Here is an 11,182-nt window from a genome sequence, read left to right as displayed (position 1 = left end):
ATCACCTTTTTTCAGTTTGGACAAGAGTCACAGGAAAAGTTATGTGCCATCGGTTGGTTCATAGGGATGGGTTCCGAATTGGCAGCGTATGTACAGTATTGATTATGTTGTTTAGTATAGGAACCTAACTATCTCTATAAGAACATGTTATGAGCTTTTATTCGTCAATGGTAGGTGTGATTACTGAGAGTGACTTTTTGTGTAAAAACATAACATGATAGCAGCGCTGCATCGAAGCAGTCGCGTGCTTACTGATGCCGTGGCGTTGCTGTCATCAACGGTCACCAGCGCGCTGATCAGACGGCTGATTCGTAGCAGCCGACAAAAATTAATCATAGCTTTTTCTTATCCCTAGATTTAACTGAGCAACTACACCCCTTTGTCCCGCTAAACCTGACAAGTAACTCATTTTTTCTTAAAGCATGGCAATTATACATGTTAAAACCTAGCAACTTGTCTATAAATCAGTGCTTAAAACCCGGCAACCCCTGGCAAAGAAATCCCCGACAACCAAACTAACTTGGCAACCATGTGTATACATCTGGCAATTACGCTTGGTTAAACCTGATAACTATGTGTGTGTGTACGATAAAATCAAATGACCTTTCCTTCAACAGGCCTTACATATGAAGGGTTTTGATGAAGCCTGGCGACGCCAAGTAGAATCTTTCACGCAAAAAGGGAGTGTTGGAATTAAAGTGAATGGCGACATAGGTCATTATTTCCAGACACATAAGGGTCTGAGACAAGGTGATCCGATGTCTCCTATTTTGTTTAACATTGTGGTTGATATGTTGGCAATTCTAATAGAAAGAGCTAAGGAGGCTGGTCAGGTGGGTGGCTTGGTGCCTCATCTAGTTGATGGAGGTGTGTCTATCCTACAGTACGCTGATGATACGATCATCTTTATGGAGCATGACTTGGCAAAAACGAGAAATATGAAGCTGATGTTACGCTTATTTGAACAATTGACCGGGTTAAAGATTAACTTTCATAAAAGCGAATTGTTCTGTTTTGGTAGAGCCAATGAGGAACAAGAGGCTTATAGGCAATTGTTTGATGCGAATTGGGGACTTTACCTTTTACGTACTTAGGTATACATATTCACCATCTAAGCTGACAAACAGAGAATGGAAGTGTATCGAGGATCGGTTTGAGAAGAAACTGAGTTGCTGGAAGGGCAAGCTCATGTCATACGGAGGCCGATTAATTCTTATTAATTCGGTGCTCACGAGTATGCCTATGTTTCTCTTGTCTTTCTTCGAAGTCCCAGTTGGTGTTAGGAAAAGGCTGGACTTCTATCGATCCCGATTCTTCTGGCAGAGCGATGAACTAAAATAAAAATACAGACTCGCCAAATGGGATATCATTTGTCGACCAAAAGACCAAGGGGGTCTTGGCATTGAAAATCTTGAAGTCAAGAACAAATGTCTTCTCAGCAAGTGGTTGTATATTATCAGTTGAGACTGATGCCACGTGGGCGCAGATTCTCCATAGTAAGTATCTGCAGTCCAAAACTTTGTCCCAGGTGACAGTGAGACCGACGGACTCGCCTTTTTGGAAGGGGCTCATGAGAGTCAAATCAGTCTTTTTCAATAGGACAAAGTTTATAATCGGTAATGGCACTACCACGCGTTTCTGGGAGGATACCTGGCTAGGAGAGACGCCACTGGCGCTTTAGTACCCGTCCCTTTATAGTATTGTTCAACGACGTGATGCTTATGTTACAACGATACTTCAGTCCATCCCCCTTAATATTCATTTTAGGAGGACGCTTGCCGACAATCATTGGGAAGCGTGGCTTCATTTAGTGAGTAGACTGGTGGAGGTTCAGCTATCTCAACAGCCCGACCAGTTGCGCTGGAAGCTCACTAGGGCTGGAGAGTTCATAGTTAAATCGATGTATCTTGATGCTATCAACTCTAGCGCCATTCCTAGTTCAGAATATGTTTGGAAAGTCAAAGTTTCTTTGAAAAATAAAGTGTTTATGTGGTTTGTACATAAACAAGTCATATTAACAAAGGATAACTTGGTAAAGCACAACTGGACATGATCTACTAGGTGTAATTGTGATCGGGATGAAACTATCAAACACTTTTTTCTTGATTGCTCGTTGGCCAAATTTTTGTGGCAGACGGTGCACATTGCCTTTAACATTACTCATCTGAATTCTGTCAGCATGTTATTTGGAACGTGGCTTATTGGGATAGAGTCCGAAACAGCTAGACACATTCGCGTAGGGGTATGTGCTTTATTGTGGGCAATTTGGAACTGCAGAAATGATTTGGTTTTTAATAGAACAACAAATATTCATTTTTTGCAGGTTATCTTCCGAGCCACTGCGCTGATCCGTATGTGGTCGCTACTTACTCCGATGGAGGCCAGGGAGCGTTTGGTTACTGGATCTATTCAGTGGGAGATGGTAGCGCTGGATATCTTTAACCGGTTTGGATGGCGGTCATGTAATAGGATGGGCAATTAGTTTTCCTATCTTTCTTATGCCAGCCGGTTGTGGCCTTTTGGCTTTTGTGTTTTTGACACTGTGGCTCTTTGTGAGCTTGTCTTTACTTTTATTTCAGGCTTTAAGACCTTGTTGAACCTATTTGCTTATTTATAAAGTTGGCCGTATACATCATTCTGATGTAAAGGCCGGGGAGTCCCCCCTTTTGAAAAAATTAATGTGTGTGTGTACATATATGGCAAGTGGCAACCCCCTGTGTGTAGGATGACAAACTAATTAAAGGTTGTGCAAGCATGACAAGTTACACAAAATACACATGAAAACTTGATATAATTAATCTGGCAACTAGGGAAGCAACTAGTGGCGGAGCTATCAAAAATATGTTGGACGGGCCGGATAGTACAAACAGCACGACCAAATTAAAAATCAATGCATTAATATGGGCTAGACTTCGTGTAATTTTTTTCTCCAACCCAGGGCAGGCGATGGCCCTTTCAGCCTTGCTGAAGCTCTGCCGGTGGAAGCAACCATAGCAATTATCCCGGCAGCCACAGTTTTGTAAAAATGAAAAGCTGTATGAAATAACGTGGTAATTGACACAACTAAAATCTTAACCAAGCATGCAACAACATCACGATAACTGCTTGTAAATAATATGCAAGTAAGTACAATAACCTGACAAGTACTGGCGATTTGTTTACTGAAATACATTAATATGGGATCTAATTTGAAAATCTCACTGCGAGAAAGCCAACAATAAAAGTAAATCATGTACCTAAAAAAGTATACCATCGTTCAAATTAGCAGTTTGAGAGACAAAACGTATTAGACCGATTAGAATTTCTGATGTTTGAAACTAAACAAGCCAGTGGATATTATTGCAAATAGTAGCAAGGAGACTGTGTTAGCTTAATTAGTCGTACTCAAAGTAAGGTTAGCCATGGCCTAGCTGCCTATGGGCGAAGCACCCGCGAATTACGATGTGGCCAGGCTTGAGCACGGATCATATTTTGAGTCTTTGTATGAACGATTTGCCTTGTTAAGTTAATCAATCTCCCATTCCCCGCAAAAAAAAAACGCGATACTCCTACTACTTCCTTCATCCCATAATATGTGCATATACATTTTTTGGGACATTTACATTTCCCCCCTAACTTGACCTTGACCTAAGGGAAGGGCAAATATTAGTAGTGAGTTCGAGTTAGGGACACAAATGCAATTAGCCCTTTCTTCAAAAGTCAAACTTCATAAACTTTGACCAAGTTTCTAAAGAAAAATATATACATTTAGAATATGAAATACACATCATTAGATAAGGTCCTGAGATATATTTTCGTGTTGGATATTATTTAGTACTGTATTAGATACCTCTATAAAATTTGTTAAACTTCGCTAAGTCTAACATAAAAAAAATCTAAATACGCTACATTTTGAGACGAAGGAAGTACCAGCGTCCAATAGTTTTGGTCAGTTCACACAGGGTTCTGTTTTGTAGACTGTAGTCCCGTCCTTTAGTAACAACATGATTGACCCGAAAGAAAAACCTATCCGCATTTGTCTCACTCGGACGGCACGCTTGACCGGCACGATGACAGATGACCATACACGGTAGCTGGGTCTTGGAGGTTGACAAGGACCTTGGCGTGTTGCATCAAGCTGAACTGACCTACCAGCTGTCTTACAGTTTCTTGCTTCTGTACCAAATCGATGTTGAAAGCTGAGGACTGAGGAGGTTGTCTTGGATTGGCGTAAAACTAGGATCTTTCTTCTTGGCTCCTTGATCCCATTTTTTAAAAAAGGAGGAGGACCCCCGGAGCTCCTTGATCCCATAGTAGATTTTTTTTATAGATGTGATGTAACAGCTGCCATAGGCCTGAAGCAAGCTTGTTCATCTCTAGGTCTAGTATCTGTGACACATATCAGGTATTCAGGTGCATAAACTACACGACTCCCTCCCCTCTCTCTCTCCTACACCTAGCTCAGAAGATTTGGAGATGGATCTTGCAATATCTGCCGTTACAGGTGACCTCGCCAGCCGATTCATCTCTTTTCTCATGAACAAATACGCGGATCATCTATGCTCGGAGGAGAAGGCGGAGAGGCTGCAGCAACTCCTGTTGAGAGTTCACACGGTCGTCGAGGAGGCGGACGGACGATGCATCACCAACTCTTGTATGCTCATGCAGTTGAAAAAGCTGTCGACCCTCATGTACCAAGGGTACCATGTGTTGGACAACATCAGGTACAGGCAAGATAAGGAGACATCTAAGGATTTGGTCAGCGATTCATTTACCTCGTCTGATTATATCATTCCATTCAAACGTGCTCGCACAAGTTCTTCGACAAACAAGGCCACCAACTCGGAGTTACAAAGTGCACTTCAGAGTCTGGAAGCTGTTGTTGACCACATGGTGGAGTTCGTCGTGCTTTTGGCCGGATGCGAGCGCGTCTCCCGGAGACCGTATGATGCCTATCTTCAGGTCGACAACTTCATGTTTGGTCGGCATGTCGAGAAGCAGAAGATCATCAACTTCTTGCTGCAACAGGACATACCTGGTCCTCCGGCGGTACTACCGATCATTGGTGGACGTGGAGTTGGGAAGAAAACCCTTGTGGCACATGTATGCAGGTATGACAGGGTGCGTTCTCACTTCACAGTTATTTTGCACCTGAGTGGAGACGGTCTTACCAAAATAACAGACAATGAAATTCCGTCAGGGAAGATACTGGTAGTTGTCGAGTTTGCTTCTGATGTAGATGCCGATGACTGGAGGACATTCTATTCATCTGTTACCAGCATGGACAGAGGAAGCAAAGTTATAATCTTAGGCCGAAATGAAAGCTTGAAGAAACTTGGGACCGTACAGACTATTTCTCTGAACCGTCTGGCATTCGAAGAGTACAATTACCTGCTCAAGACGCTCGCATTCGGAAGCGCGAACCCGGGAGACCATCCGCGGTTAGCAACGATAGTGGAAGAGTTTGCTGTAGTGTTGGGAGGATCACTCATCCCAGCAAACTTGATTGCACATGCACTGAGAAAGAACCTGAATGCCCATTTCTGGCTTAGCACATTGAACAGGATCAGAATCACAATGAAGATGAACATTTCCAGGTTTGGCGTCCATCCAAATGAGCTGTTGGATCAGGGCCGTCCGGTACACCTCGGCCCTCACTACCTCTTGTCTCCTGCTGCTCCCTCTCCTAGCTCTCCAAATAGCAGTCTACCCAAACTGGTTTTTGGGGATTCGCTAGCAGAAGCAGGCCGTACTGTTCCACCAAAGGGAGATTTTTGGCTAATCGCATGGGAGTCAAGGTTACCTCCATACACTTCATTTGCTCATCTGGTTCGCTTTGTTCCAAGTTGTGTTGATGATAAACCTGAAGCATCCTTGTCAGGGAAGAAGCGTCTGGGGCCATCTGCCTAGTCTCATGCCACATATCTTCAAGTAGCACATATATATATATATATATATATATATATATATATATATATATATATATACACATACATACATATATATATATATATATATATATATGAGTATAATGTAACAATAAAGTTACCAAATTGACCATAATCAGCTTCTTTTTCTTTTTAGTTTGGACAAGAGTCACAGGAAAAGATATGTATGTGCCATTGGTTGGTTCGTACGGATGGGTTCCGAATTGGCAGATCATGTATAGCATTGATTATCTTGATTAGTATAGGAACCTTTAACTATCTAAGAACATGTTATGAGATTTTATTCATCATGGTTGATGTGATTACAGAGAAGAAATATATTGTATGCATCACGTGACTTTTCGTGTAAAAAAACATCATGTGACTGAGATACATTTTCCCAATGGTATGAATTTCATAAAATTCACAAAAAAATTAAAAAACGATTGGTATCTTTGAAGGTGTTACGGGCACTAGTAGATCTCTCGGGATCCATCCTATTCGAAGGAAGCTTTCAATGGTTTCAACTTATTGCTGGACGGTGCTTTGGAATACTATGTTCAATAAAACAATAAGAAAGTCACTATCAACTAATGGGTAAATTCTGCCCCCTCTATTGTTTACTTGCTTAAAATTATTATACTGACACTATGAAAGAGGGCATTTAACACGCACTAAGTAGAAGCTCTGCATCAAATAGTACACTTTTTGGTTTGCTAAAATGGCAATGTAGTTGATAAAACTGCTTCGGAAAATGAAATAGTGCCATTTCTTACAAGTTTGTTTACAATTACAGGGTATTGTTCAGATAAGCTGTTGACTTCCCTTGAAATTGCACGGGGAAGTCAAATAAATTAAACTTGGCAAACTACAAACTTAGTTACTCACCAAAATTATCTGCAGCAGAACTCTGTTTGCAAGTGACAATGTCCCACCAATCCACAACAGCAATCAAATTCCACCAAATCTGCCAACAAAATGCAACTGTGAGGTAAAAATAAATCACTTCAATCAGCTTGCATTAACTTTGTAGCATACTTTCTGCTATTGCCCATTCCAACACAGCAGCTAAGCTAACCCTTGTCAGAGCATTAGAAATTGCAGGAGGAAGCAGCAGTACAAGTCACCTCCCAACCTTTCTATGCATCTCAAAATGTACACCATTTGTTCCTCACAAAAATTAGGAGACAACAACAATGATATACCCAACAAGCTAACTACAATATCTTTATCGTACTTGAAAGACATGTGCCCTGCAGAATAGAAAAGAAAGAAGGAAATGATCAAATGAGAATGGGAGTGTAGATACAGGCTTGCATCAGAAGAAAATATATGGTAACAATGACTCAAAATCATATACTGTAGCCATAAAAGCAAATAAGAGTAATAATGACTGAAACTCATATATGCAATAACAATGACTCCAACCATATAATGTAGTCGTAAAAGCAAATATGACTAATGCCTGAAACTCGTATATGCTCCTCTCCGGTTTGGAGAGGAGACCTTCTACTTGATGTGCTCCTTTGTTTTGGATGTGTGCATACAAGGATCGGGGTTAGTTTTATACAGTTTGTAGTAAATTTGATACAATTATAAATTTTACTGAATTATATTATCATCGAATGGGCAACCTGGTGCATGTAGCTCCCGCTTGCGCAGGGTCCAGGGAAGGGTCCGACCACTTCGGGTCTATAAGGCTGCGTACTATAGACCCAAAGTGGTCGGACCCTTCCCTGGACCCTGCGCAAGCGGGAGCTACATGCACCAGGTTGCCCTTTTTTTTATATTATCATCGAATGATGAGATTGACCCGAAAGATAAACCTGTCGCTACTGCACTGCCTTGAGTGGACGGCAAGCTTGGCCAATAGGGTGACGAATGACCATACATGCATAAACGGTAGCTGAATCGAGACGGGATGTTGACGAATACATATTGCATCAAGCTGAATTGACCTCATCTGTCCGTATCCTTGCTTATGTATCAGACTATCAGTACTACGATGTTGAAAGCCGACAGGTAGCCTTGGACTGACGTAAAATTAGGATCTTTCTTCTTGGCACCTTGATCCCAGTAGTCAACACTTTTTTTTACATAAATGCGATGTAACAGCTGCCATAGGCATGAAGGAAGTCTCTTCATCTCACCTCCGGCCTAAGCTAGTCTCTAGTTAGTATTCAGGCACACCTACCTCAGAAGAATTTGAGATGGATCTTGCAATATCCGCCGTTACAGGTGACCTCGCCAGCCGATTCATCTCTTTCCTCATGAACAAATATGCGGATCATCTGTACTCGGAGCAGAAGGTGGAGAGGCTACAGCAACTCTTGTTGAGAGTTCACACGGTCGTCGAGGAGGCAGATGGACGGCACATCACCAACTCTTGTATGCTCATGCAGTTGAAGCAGCTATCGGCAGCCATGTATCAAGGGTACCATGTCTTGGACAGCATCAGGTACCGGCAACAAAAGGAGGCATCCAAGGACTTGGTGAGCGATTCATTTACCTCGTCTGATTATATCATTCCATTCAAACGTGCTCGCACAAGTTCTTCGACAAACAAGGCCACCAACTCGGAGTTACAAAGTGCACTTCAGAGTCTGGAAGCTGTTGTTGACCACATGGTGGAGTTCGTTGTGCTTTTGGCCGGATGCGAGCACGTCTCCCGAAGACCGTATGATGCCTATCTTCAGGTCGAGAACTTCATGTTTGGTCGGCATGTCGAGAAGCAGAAGATCATCAACTTCTTGCTGCAACAGGACATACCTGGTCCTCCGGTGGTACTACCGATCATTGGTGGACGTGGAGTTGGGAAGAAAACTCTTGTTGCACATGTATGCAGGTATGATAGGGTGCGTTCTCACTTCGCAGTTTGCACCTGAGTGGAGACGGTCTTACCAAAATAACAGACAATGAAATTCCGTCAGGGAAGATACTGGTAGTTGTCGAGTTTGCTTCTGATGTAGATGACGATGACTGGAAAACATTTTATTCATCTGTTACGAGCATGGACAGAGGAAGCAAAGTGATAATCTTAGGCCGAAATGAAAGCTTGAAGAAACTTGGGACTGTCCAGACTATATCTCTAAACCCTCTAGCATTCGAGGAGTACAGGTACCTGCTCAAGATGCTCGCATTCGGAAGCATGAACCCGGGAGACCATCCGCAGTTAGCAACGATAATGGAAGAATTCGCTGTGGTGTTCGAAGGATCACTCGTTTCAGCTAACTTGCTTGGATATGCAGTAAGAAAGAATCTGAATGCCCATTTCTGGCTTAGCACATTGAACAAGATCAGAATCACAAGGAAGGTGAACATATCCAGGTCTGGCTGCCATCCAAATGGCCTTTTCGATCAAGGCCGTCCGGTGCACTTCGGCCCTCACCACCTCTTGTCTCCTGCTACTCCATCATGCCTTATACCCTCTGCTGGCTGTCCGGATAGTAGTCTACCCAAAGTCATATTAGGGGACTTGCTAGCAGAAGCATGCCATATTGTTCAACCAAAGGGAGATTTTAGGCTGATCTCTTGGGAATCAAGGTTACCACCATACACTGCGTTTGTTCATCTGGTTCGCTTTGTTCCAAGTTGTGTGGATGATAAGCCTGAAGCATCCTTGTCAGGGAAGAAGCGTCTGGGGCCATCTGCCTAGTCTCATGCCACATATCTTCAAATAGCATTTTTATATCTTATGAGATATTTATAGATCTGAGTATAATGTAACGATAAACATACCGAATGATCATACTCAGCTTCTTTTTCTTTTTAGTTTGGACAAGAGTCACATGAAAAGATATGTATGTGCCATCGGTTGGTTCATAGGGATGGGTTCTGAATTGGCAGAGTATGTATAGCATTGATTATCTTGATTGGTATAGCTGTATAAGAACCTTTAACTATCTATGTAAGAAGATGTAATGAGCTTTTATTCATCATGGTAGGTGTGATTACAGAAAAGAAATATATTGTATGCATCACGTGACTTTTCGTATAAAAAAACATCATGTGACTGAGATACATTTTCACATTTGTATGAATTTAATAAAATTCACAAAATATTAAAAAAAAGTGATTGGCATCTTTGAAGGTGTTAAGGGCATTAGTAGATCTCTCAGGATCCATCCTATTTGAAGGAAGCTTTAAATGGGTTCAACTTGTTGCTGGACGGTGCTCTGGAATAATATGTTCAATAAAACAATAAGAAAGTCACTATCAACTAATGGGTAAATTCTGCCCCTTCTATTGTTTACTTGCTTAAATTATTATACTGACACTATCCGAAAAACAAAGTACTGTGGCATTTAACGCGCACTAAGTAGAAGCCCTGTATCAAATAGTACACTTTTTGGTTTGCTAAAATTGTTATGTAGTTAATAAAACTGCCCCAGACATGAAATAATGTCATTTCTTACAGGTTTGTTTACAATTACAGGCCATTGTTCAGATAAGCTGTCGACTTTCCTTGAAATTGCACAGGAAAGTCAAATAAATTAAACTTGGCAAACTACAAACTTAGCTACTCACCAAAATTATCTGCAGCAGAACTCTGTTTGCAAGTGACAATGTCTCACCAATCCACAACAGCAATCAAACTCCACCAAAATCTGCCAACAAAATACAACTGCGAGGTAAAAATAAATCACTTCAATCAGCTTGTATTAACTTTGCAGTATACTTGTCTGCTATTGCCCATTCCAACACAGCAGCTAAGCTAACCTTTGTCAGAGCATTTGAAATTGCAGGAGGAAGCACCAGTAAAAGTTCACCTCCCAACCTTTCTAGGCATCTCGGATTTACACGTAAAATGCACACCAGGCAACAGCAGTGATATACCCAACAAGTTAACTACAATACTTTTATTGTACTTGATAGACATGTGCCCTGCAGAATAGAAAAGAAAGAAGGAAAGGGATGGGGCGGCGCTAAGCTAAGCCTCACAATTTGGTCTCCGGCCGCCCTTTGCCGCCGGTGCCGCGTCTGAGGAAAGGGATGGGGAAGGGTGGAGCTCGGAGAAATCCAAAGCCGGATCTTCCGGCCACGACGACGGTGACGCCTGCAGGCGATCCGGCCACGACGACGGCGACGCCTGCGGGCGCTGTCCCCTACATATAGGCGCCGTCAAGGTCCTCCATTCCGCCTCTGCCTCCCTCCTTTGCTCGTGTACCTGGGTGAAAACCCAAATCCCTCCGGATTGGGCGGCAGCGACTCTCGCGGCATCGTCATCTTCATGGAGGTGTCGCCTTCGGTGAGCATGGGAAGGTGGTGGGCCCGTC

The 11,182-nt window shown here is 42.4% G+C and overlaps 1 protein-coding gene and 1 pseudogene across 1 annotated transcript; both read left to right on the top strand.

Moving 5' to 3' along the window:
* Window positions 1–4,273: 4,273 nt before the first annotated feature.
* LOC119321085 (disease resistance protein RGA2-like) lies at window positions 4,274–5,912 on the top strand. Its single transcript, XM_037594924.1, has one exon. It carries the CDS (start codon window positions 4,456–4,458, stop codon window positions 5,887–5,889), a length of 1,434 nt encoding a protein of 477 aa, XP_037450821.1. The 5' UTR covers window positions 4,274–4,455; the 3' UTR covers window positions 5,890–5,912.
* A 2,138-nt stretch (window positions 5,913–8,050) lies between these two features.
* Window positions 8,051–9,786, top strand: LOC119320037 (annotated as a pseudogene).
* Window positions 9,787–11,182: the final 1,396 nt, after the last annotated feature.

This window comes from Triticum dicoccoides, chromosome 6B, assembly GCF_002162155.2.
Source record: "Triticum dicoccoides isolate Atlit2015 ecotype Zavitan chromosome 6B, WEW_v2.0, whole genome shotgun sequence".
Taxonomy (NCBI): Eukaryota; Viridiplantae; Streptophyta; class Magnoliopsida; order Poales; family Poaceae; genus Triticum; species Triticum dicoccoides.
The sequence above is the reverse complement of the archived record's forward strand: the minus strand, read 5'-3'. Positions and strand labels throughout refer to the sequence as shown.

Excerpts from the sequence above, each read along its gene's own strand:
- LOC119321085 (XM_037594924.1), top strand. The coding sequence starts at position 4,456 with ATGGATCTTGCAATATCTGCCGTTACAGGTGACCTCGCCAGCCGATTC.